At 39.9% G+C, this 17,299-nt stretch overlaps 2 protein-coding genes across 3 annotated transcripts in view; one reads left to right on the forward strand and one right to left on the reverse strand.

The window, feature by feature from the left end:
• Window positions 1-5,273, forward strand: part of ARFGAP2 (ADP ribosylation factor GTPase activating protein 2) — a 31,230-nt gene extending 25,957 nt beyond the window's left edge. Inside the window, exon 18 of the transcript XR_008234416.1 lies at window positions 5,253-5,273. The gene's annotated coding sequence lies outside the window, so the exon portion shown is untranslated. The remainder of the gene's footprint in view (window positions 1-5,252) is intronic.
• Window positions 1-17,299, reverse strand: part of CSTPP1 (centriolar satellite-associated tubulin polyglutamylase complex regulator 1) — an 87,860-nt gene that overhangs the window by 14,747 nt on the left and 55,814 nt on the right. For both annotated transcript variants that reach the window (XM_052782018.1, XM_052782019.1), the window contains one exon: window positions 686-770. In XM_052782018.1, coding sequence (XP_052637978.1) covers window positions 686-770 — 85 coding nt within the window. The remainder of the gene's footprint in view (window positions 1-685; window positions 771-17,299) is intronic.

The following is a 17,299-nucleotide window of genomic DNA, read 5'->3' on the forward strand; positions in this document are numbered from 1 at the left end:
CAGTAACCTTGCTGTGATTATATATGTGTGTGTGCGCGCACTCCTACTGAGAACTGAACTGACCCTCACCCCAACAGATGCATATACTTATTACATTTTCACTATCAGATAGTTAATAATCAACTGCCTGGGCTGGACTGGAACCAGCAAGCACTATCACTAAAAAATTCTGTATCACATTATCAGTGCCCTGAGCCATCTATCTGCTTTAGGCCTTGTCTAGATGAAAATAAAATTTCAAACAGATTAGCTATCATGTTCTTAGCTAACATACTTTAAAACACTGGCAATCCTTCAGAGCTTAGTACCTTTTAAACATGATCAACCATAGGAAGCTGAGGCAAGGGGGAACACATTTTAAAGATGGTAAAGAGTATCTGAAATAAAGTTTAAAATCATGTCAGTTAAAAACACATTGGCTAACATTCTTTTATATGCAACTCATCTTCTGAATGTAGAGCCAGCAGCGGCATTCCGCACTGGTATTTCAGCCCCTGTATATCTTAAATATACACTCCTTCTCATCGCTAGAAAAACACCCTGTTCTTAACCTCAAAACATGGTATCTCTTTTCCACAAAATCTTAAAAGATTAAGTCCTTGTCCATACCTTTACCCACAGATCTAATTCCTAAGCCCATAAGTGTAGGACTGATCTTGCCTTAAAAGAGAGGATGAGGACCCACCTTGCTGCTTTCTGAGTGAGTTCCATTGGGAAGTCAGGGCAGAGCAGCTGCAGCAGGCAGTGGTATTCCTGTGCTGTCAGCAAATCTGCAGGAAAAGAGAGGTGAGAACATTGTAATTCTTTTACAGGCTGTTCCCTCCCCTTGCTTCCTCTCTAGGAAAAAAACCTCATATTCCCTTCTACTGTCAATTCAAGTAGACTGGGTACTAATGACAATGTAACTGCTCCCTAGACCCTCAGAGCTGGGCTCTTCAGATGGAGTTTCCAGCAAAGACAATCAGAAAGAGGCCTGATAAAGGGGAAATCCTACTGAAGAAGCTCCTGCAGAGAAACTGGTAACAGGTAGTGATTGGAGAGAATCCTGCACAGAAACTGGTGAGAGGTAGTGATTCAGTGTGAAAAAGAGGTAACCAAAAGAGGGCAGTTTCAAGTGAGAACACAGTTTGGTTTGACTTGAATATAACCATGTGGAAAAAAGAATCATTTCAAAGTTGCTTAAATTTGCTGAAATTCACTGGCAATGGTGACATTCACCACAATACGCCTGAAAACCATCCACAGAACATCTGGCAGCAGTAACAAAGGCAAACAAGGTTTTTGGGTTGTGTATGGAAGGCTACAGAGTATAAACCACAGACGTTATTACTTTAGGATTTGGTAAGGCAGCTGGATGGTCTCTTTTGGAATAACGTGTACAAATCTGGTCACTGTATTATAGGAAGCGCAGAACGAAGATCCAAAAAACACAAGAAAACCAATCAAATTATTCATGTTTTAAGAGAGCAGCTTTGTGAAAGATTGGTCAAGAAAGGCTTCTGTGGTTCAGCAGAAAGAGCCTAAAAGAGGTGACTTTTAGGGAAGCTTATAGGATCCCAAGGGAATGGAAACATACCGATGTCAAAAAGCCCTATATGATTGTATGTTCATAGTCCAAAAGACTGTGGACTGGAGTTAAGGAGAAGACTAGCTGAACAGCAGCAATTTTGCAGTACTTCTATACACAGAAGAATGCAAAGTATGGAAGAAAGTGCCAGGGGTGGAAGTAGAGCCAAGCAGTAGGCAGGGAGGGGATCCAAAGGGCACAGCCATTAGGACTGAGGTACAGAGCATGAGTTCTTTTGCTACAGACGCAACTTAGCCTTCTTTAGGCTCCCATCCAAATAATCAACCTTGTCCAAGATGATAGCCACAACTTCTCCATAGCTCCACAACTCCTTAAAGCCTGGCAGTTTGACAAAAGCGAGAGAAAGGGAAGATGTTACGCCTTTGTCAGATGTTTCAAGAGGCAGGTATGCAGTATCAAAGGAACATTTCACTGCGATATCCAACCCAGCCAAACTAATATTTTCAATGCTGACTAAAGAAATACTGCAGGAGGACTGTCACCAAAATCAAGTTATAGACCTGTCCTTTACCTACATTATTAGCCAGGGAAGCGGAGGAAAGAGAGGAGAGTGCTACTATTTTTCTTTTCAGTTGAGGAAACCCTATAGCTGAAAACCACTTTTGTCAGACTCTTTGACATCCATTATAGACACTCTCTAGGGTACTATACTTTGCACTGCTCTTGGGAGGACCTTAGTTTTCCGGTCATGCTATGAAAAGGTGATTTTGCTCTGTCTGGAAGAGCCAACCCTGCAGTCAGAAAACTGCTATAACACAAGGAAGTCCCAGCCTGTGCAGAACTACAATATCATTGCAGGGATTTGTGCAACCTATTCTACTGTAGGGATAAATACATCAGAATCTCTCTTCTTCCAAAAATTGAATGCTGAGCTGAATTAAATTTCTGTGACTGCACTGAAATTACGGATGTCTGGGAGGGCATCTGTAACTTTTTTTGTCATTTCTTACTAAAACACAAATCAGAGGCTGCTCTCTATTGCAGATATAGAAGACCTTAGTCCTTCAGTCAGTGTATCTCCGCTTGGGTTAATGATGGTATCCAGTGGAATGGTGGGGTTTTCTCCTGCAATGTTAGCTAATCAGTTCCTTGAATGTCATCAAGGAAAGTATCACCAAGTTTTATGTATAACTGCAAAAGGATATTATTGAAAAAGTCCCAGTTATGATGAGCAGGAAGATGTGTATTTTTAACTGAATTTTCAGCTCACTATTTCTCTTTCATGACACTACATGAGGAGTGAAGAGGAAAGAACATCTTCTCTGTAATTTTGTTAGACCAACAGTCATTTACAGCAGTAGAGATTTTGGTCCTAAGTTCTTAAGAAAACTATCTGATCGTGTAAGGTACATGCAAGTTCCATAAAATCATCTTCAACAGGCTCAGCATAGGAAGCAGGTTACAGGAAAACAGAGAAGTTGGGCATAGAACGGCTCTTTTGAAACAGACGCTTTCTCATAATTGAAGAGGACAGTATGGACCTCTTACAACTACTCTTCAAAGCTTTCTAAATCTAGCTTTGAATAATGCTGGGCATCAAACTTCCAATCTTTGTCCAAAAAGTCTACATGTTGGTCAGAATGAGTCACACCATTTGGAAGCTTTATGCAATACTCAATTTACATTTTTTTTTTGCTGAAGTTCAAATTCCTATTTATGCATCCTTATACCTCCTGCTCTCCGTTATTTTTTTCCTTTCATTTGTCAACAGATCATTATAATAACCCTTTCTTCATACTGTATCTTGTTTAATCTATTTAACTATATTTATTTAAATTTAAATCTGTTTATCTTGCCCTCTACGTCCCTCCCTACCTAGCCCAGTCATATCTGTTGCTCTGCTTTGATCCCCTTTGGATTTTCACAATGTCATGTCCAGCAGCGTACAAAGCATCCCTCATGCATTCAGAACAGATGGGCTCTAGGAGGATAATCTGCTCACTTTCATCAGCGAAGCCCCTTTTCATTAATAATGAATCTTAGCCTCCTCTCTTCTCCCCCTGAAGGTGAAGGAGTTTAAGGGTTTTTCTGAAGGATGAGGTTTCCTGAGAAAGTTGCACTTTGTTTGCAGTCCCTGTCAGGTTGCTAGACAAAAGCAGCTTGAGACGATAACTGGGCCCTAAGCAAGCATTAGTTTTGAGGCATAAATCTCTTACTTGCTGGAAATAACATACTTTTAAAACTTATAATAATTTACGCTGTCTTTTTCTCCTCCCTCTTCATACCAAGTCACAGCATCATCCTTACTCCTCCATCACAAAACAACGAAACAACAGAGAACAAAAGCAGAAGTCTGCTCAAAAAGACTTTGGGAAAGGGTGGCAGAGATCCTCTCCAACAAGCACATCAGAGGGTGAATTTCATTTTCAATAAAAGTGGAATTAATTACGGTTTCAGTCTTTGAGCAAATGGTCTATTTAGATGGGAACTGCACCCAAAGCTGAAGCAGTGCAGAGAAGTTCCTTCTCTAAAGAAAGAAGCCCTTTGCTTCTTATGCCTGGAGAAACGGCACCAAATTAGTCACTGAGGTATGCAGGCAGACTCTTTTAGGCTGTAACACAACTCAGCCTATAGACACCCCAGGCGCCCAACCAATAAATCATATCAATCTCTCAGACTACAGATGGGTACCTATTACACGGGAAGGGGGATCACCACAGACCTTAGGAGGTGTCTACAGTTTGCTGTGATGCCTATTTTCCTATTCCCTACAGCAAGGTCAGTGAAGACCATGCAGAAAATTACATTTGCCCATGCACCATATTGTCTGCCAAGAGCTGCTTGGAATAAACAAGGGCAGTTTTGGTGTGTGACCACATTGCTCCTTCCTGTCTCCAAGCCACAGCTGAGTAAATAGTGTTCAATGCTGCATGATGAAGAAAGAAAGAAAAGAAGGAAGGTACCAGTCAGAATGAGTGAAAACTGGAATCCACAACTGCTACTTTGGTTGCTACCACAAATTACTGGATCTCAAATTCCAGTAACAAATGAAGTAAATCACGGAGAGTTTAAATCTGACCCCCAAAAGCACAGGGCAGTGAGCTATATGCACATTACCATGCTCTCGCAGTGGAACAAACTCAGGTCATACCATGTGCTTAAGAATGGAGAGAGATTGCAATCTGCATGTTAACCATGTTCATTTACAGCTGAACATAACGCTTTGCTCTTCCACTGCAAAGCAGCTAATAACAAATTCCAAAGTGATTTTAAAACAGCAGTACACTAAGAAGGAGCTGGGAGGCTTAATAGAATAAGTACAGAAAAGTGAAGTGGTATGGTATATTGCACTGGAAGTACTTTAACTGTTCAGTCATAATTTTTGCTGTACTGGTCTTCAAACTCCTGCCCAGCCTGTACTGCTGCTGCTACTGTGCCACTTGCAAAATCCAGACTCTTCCCTACAGATCTCACTGTCTGTGAGTAGTTTATTGTCTTTTAGTGCCTGAGGCAGACTCTTCCTCATGTTTCAGAGGCATAGTGGAGAAAGAAGTTTGTCCATGTGGTACAATCTTAGAAAACAAACACCGCTTTCTGGATAAAAATGACCTACCTTTGAGAAACATAAAGGCAGCTGCTTCATATTTCCCTGGCTTTTAAAACACATATTGTTTTTAACCAGCTTCATTTCTGGCTTGTATGTGGCTGACAGATGGCACCTGACCCGAAGTGATGCAAACTCTACGAATGCTAAATGATGTGTTTATGCGGCTGTCAGTGTCGTGAGTGAAGTGTAGACACACCTGAGCTATCTTTAAACTAGTTATCTTTCATACCAACAGCAGCCTAGCCACAGAAGCATGGAGCTCAGTGAAGGCTGTAAAATCTGCCCAGGAAGCCAATAAATACTTAGGACTTAGCCTGAATTGCAGTCATCGCTGCTGTATCTAGGCTGCTTTCAGCACAAGAAGTAGCTATCTACAATGCTGTCACAACACTGTGACAGCTATAAATATGCCCAAAGCAGTAGGAGAATATTTACTGCGGTTGGTGTATGAAATCTGCCCCAAAAAGTCACATTAGTAACTTCCCAGAAACACAAGGATTGCCTTGATGAATATACATTAAAGTTCCCTATTCCCATCATCTTTCATGTACAACCACTATCCAAGCAGGCTGGAGCCCTGGGCAATGTAGCCTTTCCCTTTGGATTATGGTAGGACACACAATTTCCACAGGTTTCTTTTCTACCACACTCATGAAGTCATTCAAGAGTCAGACAGTCATAGAGCTGTAAATCAGTCTTCCTGGAAATATAACAGAGAACAGCCTAATAAATAATAAATTTTTTTAAGTGTTGGGAGAGTCTTTCCTGGCCTTTAGTTTTTTATGTTTCTGGTATAAGTAACACATCCATAGGATTCTCTCTATACCCATGCAAGCTTGCAACCTTGTAGAAAAGTGGAAAACCAAACAAAAGCCCCTAAAAATAAAAGTCTAGGTGTTCTTGTGCTGTCTATAGGAGTGGCGATGTTACAAAAAACTGAATATAAACATGAGTATTGATAATACTGCAACTTCACAAGTCACATCTGGCTAATAGGCTATGTTCTGCACATGCCTTAGTCACAAGATACCTATAGCCCAATTTCCTCTATATAACTAGTGCTAATAACAAACAGAAAATGAAGAATTCTAGGAAAATTAATCCATGCGTAGGACCTAAACAGCAATATACAGCTGTGTAAAAACCCCATTTCTTCCTCGTAACACTTTCTACTCTAAAAAATAAAAATGTTTTCTTCCTTTTCAATTAATCTTTTATAAAATTTTGCACTGAGAGATTTTATGACCTATCATGAAAAAAATCTGTTCCTGTTACTTGAGAGAATAGTTGTTTAAATAAGAAACAAAAACATTCAAGGGCTGCTTCTTTGACTAATTAGCTTTTTCCACTGACAAGAAGAGATATAAAATAAACAGAAACCAGATCCAGAATGTGCATTTGTCTAATTTTAAAAATTGATTTTCCTTATTTTTCAAACAAACAAAAAGCAAAACAACAGGTCACGTAATTATCCCCATAATTTGAGATGGAAGGTTAAATAAAACTAAACTAAACAATAAAGAATAAGCACTCTCACACTTTCCCCTGCAGTTGTATAAGCATGTTCATGTAAGACATGTATAGCAGGATTCATTCTGCTCTTGAAGTGTACAGACAGCTCCCACAATCAGTAGCAAATTGTCCTAAGAGCATAGGAAAATCAGAAGAAAACTGAGAGAGACCCACCTGCTACTTTTAAGTGACAGGAAAACGTACTAGAAGCCAAAGATTTCTGCCAGGTTAGCTCAAAACCAGCTTAATTTTTTAAAGGAAGGTTTTCTAGTGAATAGTTTAAAGAGGGTAATGGTCAAATCTGTTTCATGGATCAACATAAGCATCTGTGCTTTACATGGAGTCTTGGACATAAGTAGCTTTAAAAGACTATGTGGCTTTGTACCAATATCTGGCTCAATCTCATTAGATACTAATTAAAAAAAAAAGTATTTTCTTAGTTTTAATAACTGGATGCATTATCTCTGCCTTCCTGATGGTGAAGTCCAACAAGCAGCTAAGCCAATCTAAAACCTTACCCCTGCTGAAAGGGGCAGGTCTCCTTTCTCTCTTCTTTCCTTTCCCCTCACTTGCTGCTGGCCATGTGGTTCTGAACCACCCCTTGTACCAGCTCTAGCACTCAGCAGGCCCCTTGCTAAGAAAATTCAACTTTTTTCCGGGGCTAGTGAATTGAACTGACTCTCACAAATATCTGATGAAAGCTCATGCAAAGCAAGTTGTGTAAGAGCATGGCCAGGTGCAGGGAAGAGAGAAGAAGGTGGAGAAGGAGAGCAGAACCTCCCCTCCTCAGCAGAGATAAACTGTTAGATAGGCTCAGGTAATTCCCTGCTTAAGATGTTTTAATTCTTAAAGCCCAGGATGTATGCAAGGCATTGTCATAGGATTAATGATCCTCCTAATTAAAAGTAGGTTCAGCTTTACTGGCTGTACTTGCACCATACCTGCTAAGACGGTTTGTGAACACTCTGTTATCAGACACACTCTTAAGACAGAACTTTTGGCATCCTTACTATCCAAGCAGGCAGATGAGTTCATGTTACTCACAAATCCCATCTACTCTTTCTACTGACACCGTTCAGGTCCTCCCAGAAGGGATCCCAGGGCATCCTCAGGAAAGGACCCCAGAAGACTTTGTGTCTGACATGACAGCAAAAGCAGACAGGGTAACTGAAGGATGCAGAGTTGCTAGAGTTTGGCTTTGTGAGGGGTTCTTCCAGGAGGGTACCTGCAGCACTGGCTGCTCCCTGGATTGCCTCTCCTGACCTATGAGAATACTAGCAAAATCCTGCCAGACGTAAGGGTGCTGCTCGAGGCAAGTTGTCTTCACAAACGAGATGTTTTGCACTCTATAAAAGGAGCATGGCTGCAAACAGCAGACTTAGGTGGCTCCTGTTGACAACAGGTAGAAAGACCTAGCTTACGATGAGAAAAAGCAAAGAGTGACAGAGAGATTTAGTGAGATTTGCCTGGAACAACCTGTGTCAGACTCAGGACAATTACAGAGGAGAGCTAAGCAGACTAACCTAAAAAGATTTGTTGGGGGAGTGCTGCAAGAGAGAACAGTTAGAGGGGATTAGCACTGTGGTTGAACAGAAAGCTAGTTTTGAGGCACTCAGGTAAGAAGGAAAAGATTCAGCTGCAGCTGATGTGAAGAATGAACTCATTTGTTCTGGAGGGAATCTGGACAGTTCATATGAACAGTAAATTCACTGAAAAGCAGGCTTATTATGGGCAAAGCTCCAGTAGCACCATATTTTGAGTGAGCTAAAGGTTTTTTTAAAGAGTAAAATCCACTAGGTGATGTGTTTTTTCTGCCCTTCGATCTTGAGTCCTTTTATCAATAAACTACTTTCCAGATTAACAAAAACAAAAAATGAATTTATACAGAACTGCTCCAATTTTATATCCAAAAACCAGAATCTTGCTCTTTATACAAACTTTAATCATCCTCTAGTCCCTTTCAAATTCCCCATAATTATCCTTCAGTATCAAACGTTTCATGTGGCAGCATTACTTCAGCTTTGAGTGAATGTTACTCAGGGCAGGATGAGCTGTGCCAAAGGTACAGTCCAAGGCTATCATCTGGCGTGTTTATGTGGCTAGCATGGCACATCCACAAACTGAAAAATTTAAACTTTCATTAGAAACTAAGTTCTCAGCTCTCATTGTTGTAAAGAAAACATTCCAATAATGGAAGAGTTTAACTGATGCAGTGTGGTATTCCTGAATCCACAGACAGCCTGAAACATGAGTCAAGTCTGAACTTTCTACCTACTTTGGGAACCTTAACACTACACCTAATGCAACACTAAAGACAATGTTAACTCTGAGATTTCTTGTTTTAACTATAGGATGGGACTTTGAATGAAGTTGGAGCTTAAAGAATTCAGAGTTCCTGAAGTGCAAGAACAGCAAACAATAAGAAAGGAGAAGCAGCCACAACTTCTGTCAGTATTTCCAGAAGTAGAAGACAGAAGATGACAAACAAAAGAGCCTGGTTTAAATTTTCAAGTACGTTATTGACTACAGCAACCAAATAGTGGCTTACACTTTATTTACTACATGGACACCCAATTTTCTCCATGCAGCTTTCTTTTAACATTTGCAAAGATAATTCTGTGCATATTCTGAAGCACATATCCGAAAGATACACTCGGCTCATTGAGTATGATCCAAAAGGACATTTAGCCTTATTCAAAGGACATAGGCCTGAAGCAAACAAAGAGGCTAGTTTTGTGGACTACAGTATGAAAGCGTATGACTTCCCCTCATGCTTCAGAAGCATTAAAAAGCCAAGTAAAAAAGTGTTATGAATGTCCTAGCATCTGAAGTTAAGTGTAATTATAAATACACTGTATATATTCTTGGGTAATTGTAAGCCTGTGGAACAGCAGAGATTACCCCTGGTAATCCTCAGTCTGTAGGTAGCTACAAGGGAGATGAAATCAGATAATAAGAGGCACTTTAATCTTAATCTACCAAATATAGGCATAGCAAAACCAAATGAAAACAACACAACACAAAACTGGCTCTTAAGACAGATAAACTAGAAAGCTAGAAATAAGGTACAATTTCAGACTGAGAGTAATTTATAACTGAAATACTGTGACATTTGACATTCTTTGTATGTGTTGACTATGACACTATTTTTTCCTTTCACTGTAATGTCACTAAAGATGTAACTAGCAGGTCTTCCAAGCAATAGGTAAACTAATAGATTTAGACTGCTTCTATCTTATCTTGTTCAACAGTTGATTTTTCCTCGCTTTGAGGAGTTTTCAGTCACTCATTGAGAAAATAATCAGTCCAATGCCAGAGCTAGTTGGTCTTGTAAACAATAAGGAGCAAACATTCCTGTTGGAGTTCTGGCCATCTGGGGGGCAGACTGCTCAACCACTTGAAACGGGACCCACAGCAATCTTAATAGTGAAGTACAGAAATGCCGGCAACACTTCACTGGAGGGGACCATGAACATTTGCCCAAGCTCTCGAACAGCAGCAGTAATCTTTACACAAGATGTGGATCAGCCTCTATTCAAGAAAACAAGTTGTCATTAAGCTTAAGATCTTCAAAACAACTAAAGAATTCATAGCTATGCATCACAAGATGGGCAGAGTAAATGGGCAGGTGGTATGCAGCTGCATCTCATGCAATACAGGACCTTACATACAACCCCTCCTCCCTCAGATATGTACTAGGTCTAGTGACAATAATGGAACTATGGCCTGGAGAGGCCCACAGTCTTCAGTTACTGTTTGGTATTTCATTTCTGCTTTGGGAGCCCCAAGAAATACAGTTAGCTGGCAGACAGCTCATCTGTGTCATGCACACAGGGTCAGGGCGCAGAAGAAAGCTACGACACTGGCCTAAAAAGAAAAGGAGGTAGAGGTTAAGGACATATAATGAACTATGGAAATGCTGCAGATTGCTGTAGCAATCTCAGATCAGTGATCTCCTTGACTTCCAGGTTCTTTCTAGCCTGACCTTTCCAGGAAACACCAAGGAAAGTTCCAGTAGAATCAGGTATCAACGTGGTATGTAAAAGCATGAAGTGCAACGGTCAACAATCTTCTCAGAACAATGAATGAAACGGAAATGTTTTGGACTTTCCTCTTTTAATGACTGGTTTGGAAGAGGCTTTCAAGGAACAGCGCAGTTGCTACAAACACCCCATGGAAGAGACAAAACATTTTAGCATAATTTAGATCACGATGAAGGATAGCCTTGTGTGTCTCCCCCTATCCCTGTTCCGCATTGACTCTTAAATAATCCACTGCAAAGTTTTGAACAGTTAACTGCACCTTCACCGACAGCTGTCATCACAGCAGGCACTCTGATACTGCTTCTCTGAAACATGTCCATCAGGAACCCAACCATGAAAGAGACAAGTTTGGGCTTGTGAAGAATGGAGAATCCCACATGCCACCAAGAGTGACACCAGTATGCAATTACGCAAAGCAGTCAACTCACTGTGGTTGAAACTCAAGCAGCTGGTTGTGATCTACAAAGCACTGAATGGTCTAGTCCATCTTTCTCTGTGCACTTGTGTTCACCTGGAACAATTTGACTACCTGACTTAAACATGAATCTTCCAAGAACTGAAAGCCATTCATAGTCCCGGCCATTCTCTGACTTTACTGCACAGTATATTTATATATAGGGTTATATACAGGCTATGCAGTATAATCCCAAGCACCGAGACTGTTGGCTAGTTTTCTCCGTTTTTCTTTCACAAATTATAATGTTGAGAAAAACAGTCTGAAAGGAAAAGACATTGTTTTTAGAAGTCTCTGAGTCAACAGTTAAAGCCTCTATTCATAAAAATAAGTATTGCAGTATCTGGACCTATGCTTGGGCAGTGTTGTTCAGTCATGTAAAATGCTCTCAAACACACCGATACTGAGTCTCTTTTATGAGTGTAAAAACTTAAGAAGAAAACAAACCTCAAACCAAACAAATCAGTAAGAGAACTGGCTGGAGGAAGGTAATCTGGTTAATGACAAGACTGAAGAAGTCATCATTAGTTATTTAGAAGGAAATGCAGTGGAGCATGTAAGCTCCACAGAGAACGTTTGGAGCCCATTACAATATCAATGAGCTAGATTAATGATTATAAATGACCACAACTACAGAACTGGTCTGAATGCAGAACAGAATGAATGCACTAAGAGAAACCTGAAACAACAAGGCATCCAACTACCCCTTTTAAGGGTATGCTTTTGGCTAAGGTTCTGTAATGTCTCTTGATTTTAACTCTTACAACACTCTAGTGAGCTGTGTGTCCTAAAAAATAATAATTTTGAAAAAGACTGAGAAGAAGAGAGAAGGAAATACGTTGGTTTTCTCTGTATTTCACATGGAGAAATACATGTTTAATAAGAATTTAACATAAATATTCATTTCTAAAAAATGAAACAAAGCTTTTTTTTTTTTTTTAACGTTCTTTAAGCTTCAGCCCAGCAAGTTCTAAACTCTTCAGGTCTCCATTAATCTTGAAAGTTTCTCATGGACATCATGCACCTTTGTCAAAGTTTAACTTAAATGCCACCTATTTTACAGCTAAACCATGAACCACAAGCTAAGAATATTTTGCTGGAGGAAAGTTCAGGCAAATGCCCTAAATCCTCCAGTATTATGCCCTAACACTGATGGTATGCATATATTATGGTAATCAGGGAAGTGTAAGAAACTAGACAAAAGAGCAACTCTTGTTGCGGAAAGAAAAAGGACACTTTCTTATTGCTGCACAGGGCTTTCTAGAAGGAAAAAAAAAAGCCATCTACTGGAGGACAAATGTAGAGATGAATCCATACTGTAATCCTGCCTTGTAGAAACTGAAAATAGATAGAGTTCAGTTGTTTAATCTTTTTCAGCCTCATAATGAGGTCAGGCTCTTCAGGATCTTTGTAAGGATCTTTATGGCAGGAGCAATAAAAAGGAGTATCACTTAACTGATTAGTGGTGGGATGATAGCTTAGCATAGTGAGCAAATGATTTTGAGCAGATATGATATGCAAATGACTTCTCCTAAAGGAAGCATGATCAGTATTCTGTGGAAACTCCTGGATGGATTGCTGCTGTGATGTAGGCTACTGATAAGACAATGCAAAGAAGAAACAAAACACAACCTCTAAAAGATGTAGAACGTCCTTACTTGGAATAAAAGATGGCAGGAGTCCTAAAACCTCAAATACAGTTACTGCTGGCTAACCCATTTAGTGACAACAGTGAGATAGGCCATCCATAGTGAGTAACACTGTATTAACCTCTCCTAGCAGCTGGGGCCTCAGCTACATTGTTCTAACACAACTGTACTCTTTGTGGTTTTTTTGTCTCCTATGCAACAATATCCTGACTGTTCAGCAAAAAAACCATCATGGAAATGCAAGTATGATAAATCCTCAGAGTGGGAGTCAAGATGAAAGCTGCTCTTTAAGCATCTCCAGCCACTGAAGACTTCGAAAACACATGTTCCTTTTACTTGCTGCAATGTTTGCCCTTCTTTTCCCATTCAATGTTGAGACTTATGGAGCAAGTCTGAAAATCAGATGGTGTAAATCACAGAGCAATATAGCTTTAAGAAGTACTTAAATGTAATGTATTTCAGCATATGTTCTTGACTCAAAGGAAATGTGCTGGATCTTTCAAAGCAGAGCTTAAAAGCTGAGGTCCTATTTGCTCCATGCAATTATAAATGTTTCTTAAGGCTGCCCTGTTGGGAAAAAAATTGCTTCCTGGTGTTTCTGGAAAAAGAACTCTATCTAAACTCACTACATCAGATGTAGCTGCATTTTAGTAGTATTCTATGTGAAGTGGATGGTAAAAAAAGGGATGCTATATAAATGTATGAATTCATATTCCTCTCACTTTCACACCACATTTAAAGGTAACATCCATCCTTCTGGCTGTCCTTCACATGAGTTATCTCCTGTCTGGATCTGTTTCAGATGTTGCTGTTCCAAGTCCCCACCTACACGCAGTACTAAGGGCTCTGAAACTAGTAGTGCTAGCTCTTAAGAGATTCAAGATTAAATAAAATTATTAACATACAGGGGATCCCAAAGGAAAGCAGAAATTATCCCACCACCAAAAAAGCTCCAAGATGTTCAGCAGACAAATACAAATTACAGCTCCTCAGTTATTAGAGAAATATAGGAGTGACTCTCTGGACTTGAGAACCTGGGTCGATGTGCCAAAACAAGACTTTACTTACCAGCTCCTGGGATCGGAAACTCTGACGGGAAGAGTAGGGGCCTTGAGGATCTATGCTGGTGGACAACAAACAATGCTGAAGTTCAAGGTTTCTAAATTATCTCCATTAAATGGGACATATTTGGAAAGTCACTTTACATGACATGTTTATCAAGGGAAAAAACAAATCTCCTCACTATTTACTTTTGCTCCTTCCTTTTAGGAGGATGTTTTCTGGGGTTTGGTAAATAACAAACAGATGAGTGCTGCAAAGGGAAATAGACTGAGAACCTTTATATGTACATCTCATTTTCACTTGCAGCTTTGTATACACAGCTGTGACCAGAACAGACCTTTGCTGAATGAAGAAAACACAGTTCTGCACCCACTGCCACAGCACAAGGAAGATCATTGCTACTTGCTTTGCAGTTTATGTTTGAAATAACAAATCAGTGAATTATTTGGGAATTTAATGAGCTTTTCTCCTGATTTCCTTTTCTTTTTGAACTGCTGTCTGTATCACTCTAAAGCCTTTCCATTAATACAGTGTAGATTTGAAAGGTTATCAGTGCTAGACAGATTAGATTCTAATTTCAATGTCTGAGTAAAAATGTTAACTATTCTAGATTTTAAAAGGAAGCAATGAAAATGCTTTCTATTATATCTATTAGGAAACAAAAAGAAAATTATACAACTACTAAAAGTCTCTGGTATAGCAGGAATATGTGGGGATGCAGGAGTGGAGTTTGTGGCTGCAATAATGTGCCGTCAGATGCTAAATAGGAATAGGGACAGAAGAGTTTGACTGGATAAAACTTATGCTCTGTAAAAAAAGTGTAATTTATTATTCATCTTTCCAGTATTTTAATTTTTGTAAGTGTGAATACTGCTGGTCAGCAACATAAACAAGATTAGTATTTAGTGATAATGATATATCAGCAAATAGCCATATCTGACTCAAAAATGTCCAAAAGCTATAAGGAAAAAGAATTATTGAATGAAGGGGTAAAATTAAAGCAGGTGAAATAGTATTCAGAATTATTAAGCAGAAAGATAAAATATATTGTCATGGTTTAACCCCAGCCAGCAACTAAACACCACGCAGCCGCTCACTCACTCCCCCCCACCCAGTGGGATGGGGGAGAAAATCGGGAAAAGAAGCAAAACCCGTGGGTTGAGATAAGAACGGTTTAATAGAACAGAAAAGAAGAAACTAATAATGATAATGATAACACTAATAAAATGACAACAGCAATAATGAAAGGATTGGAATGTACAAATGATACGCAGTGCAATTGCTCACCACCCGCCGACCAACACCCAGCCAGTCCCCCGAGCGGCGAATCCCTGCCCCCCACTTCCCCGTTTCTGTACTGGATGGGATGTCACATGGTATGGAATACACTGTTGGCCAGTTTGGGTCAGGTGCCCTGGCTGTGTCCTGTGCCAACTTCTTGTGCCCCTCCAGCTTTCTCACTGGCTGGGCATGAGAAGCTGAAAAATCCTTGACATTAGTCTAAACACTACTGAGCAACAACTGAAAACATCAGTGTTATCAACATTCTTCGCTCTGAACTCAAAACATAGCACTGTACCAGCTACTAGGAAGACAGTTAACTCTATCCCAGCTGAAACCAGGACATATATAAAGATATTTATGATTTTCTCAAAAAAGTGACAATGTTCAGCTGAGTCACAGATTGTCACACATCAAGCAGCACTAGCTGCGCATAGGAAGTCTGGGATTCACTCACAATTCCTCCCCTGCTTGGGAATATAGGAGAAGAATACAGTGGTCTAATTATTCATGTTTGAAGCACTTTGTAACAGGTTAGAAGTTGATACGTAACATTATAAATAGAGATCTGTAATCTTTTTATGAACTTGGCTGTCATGGCCTGCAAGCATTAATGGGAATAGAAAAAAATGGCATGAATGAACAATCTAGAGAATTGAATAGTTATAAAAAGACCAGAGATGATACTATCCCTGAAAATCTGGGACAGCAGTTACAAGACGCTAGTACATTTGCATGTTTCAGGTAGAAAAGATACCACCACTTTCCTATGCAGACATTGAAAACAAACAAACAAAACCCTAAAAACCAAAGCACTGGCACTCCCATTTCCTAAAAGGGGTTAAGATCCCTTGGAGAAAGAGGATGGTTACTTGTCAGGGAAAACCCAGTGATCTGTGATATAGATGCAAATTAACATAGAGAAGTGAAATATGGAAGTGGCTGGAGGAACTCTCCATGATCCTCACGTGGAAGATGACAGTATACCTCATAAACAAGCCTACATAGAAGGTTTTCTTTAAACACTTTTCTCTAGGGAGACTTGCAGAACCTAGCACTGGTACTTCAGAGAGAATGGAAGTGCAGGAACTAAGTTTCAGTCAGACCAACAAGAGGGTTCTAATTCAGGCAAAGGGACCACAAAATCAGGAACCCAGCATGCAATGAGAAAAATTGCAATTATTCCATCCTGCACCAGGTCTGAGACCAAAGAAGACTACTACCTACTATTATACAAGGCAAGTTCAGCAGTTCGGCCAGTCTAATAACTGTGACACTGCTTACTTCCCACTGTGCACCTGGTGATGCTGGTGTGTGCCACACAAGAGAGGTCTTCCCATTTCTTAAGATGATGAATTGCAGTGCTGAATGTGCAGTTTTGCCTTTCTTGCTCTGAACATTAGCTAGAACTGAAGTAGAACCTATAAGGCAAAGCAACTTCTTTCCTCTTACTTACATAAGACAGGCACAATCTTGTCCTCTTCTCTTAAATTACGTCCCCCAGACTTTTCACTTTCAAAGCAGAAGGCCTTGGGTCAAGAGAGACTCTTCTGTCACAGAATGCCAAGGGAATTAGAGTACCTAACGTAATCAGAGACCCAGAGATATGCTAAAGTCCATTGGGTATAGAACATCCACAGGACAGAGTCACGCATTTAGTCAGCTACCCAACACTAGCTGGATCCTTCAGTTATGGGTCTGTTCTCAAAATAATGTTGAATATTTTCCTCATTAATTTGGCTGAGTAGATTATCACTGAAAGCCTAATTGTGCATTATTGCTAAGTGAATGGATGTGAAACAAATGAACAGAATCCCCAGTGAAGAGATCTGAGAGCACAGCGAAGCAGACAGTCAGTAGTGTTCTGAACAAAACCTCTCTTTATTAAACTGGTTAATATTTAAATTTTTAAAATATAAGGACATATGTGTTTCTATTTGTAGGGTTTTCCTTGTCTGTTCCAAGACAGATCATCCTGCGAAACTGGAGCCCAACATCAGCTGTACAGAAGGAAGGTCTTTAAGTGATAGTGCATGATACCGCATTTAACAGTGTTCCTGTGCCAGTCTGCATAATGAGTGGGGGATGAAAAGCAATCGTTTTTCTTCATGTACAGCTCAGCAAGGACAGTTCCAAGCCTGCCACACAAAAACTTCTTTAATA

This window comes from Harpia harpyja, chromosome 3 (genome assembly GCF_026419915.1).
Source record: "Harpia harpyja isolate bHarHar1 chromosome 3, bHarHar1 primary haplotype, whole genome shotgun sequence".
Taxonomy (NCBI): Eukaryota; Metazoa; Chordata; class Aves; order Accipitriformes; family Accipitridae; genus Harpia; species Harpia harpyja.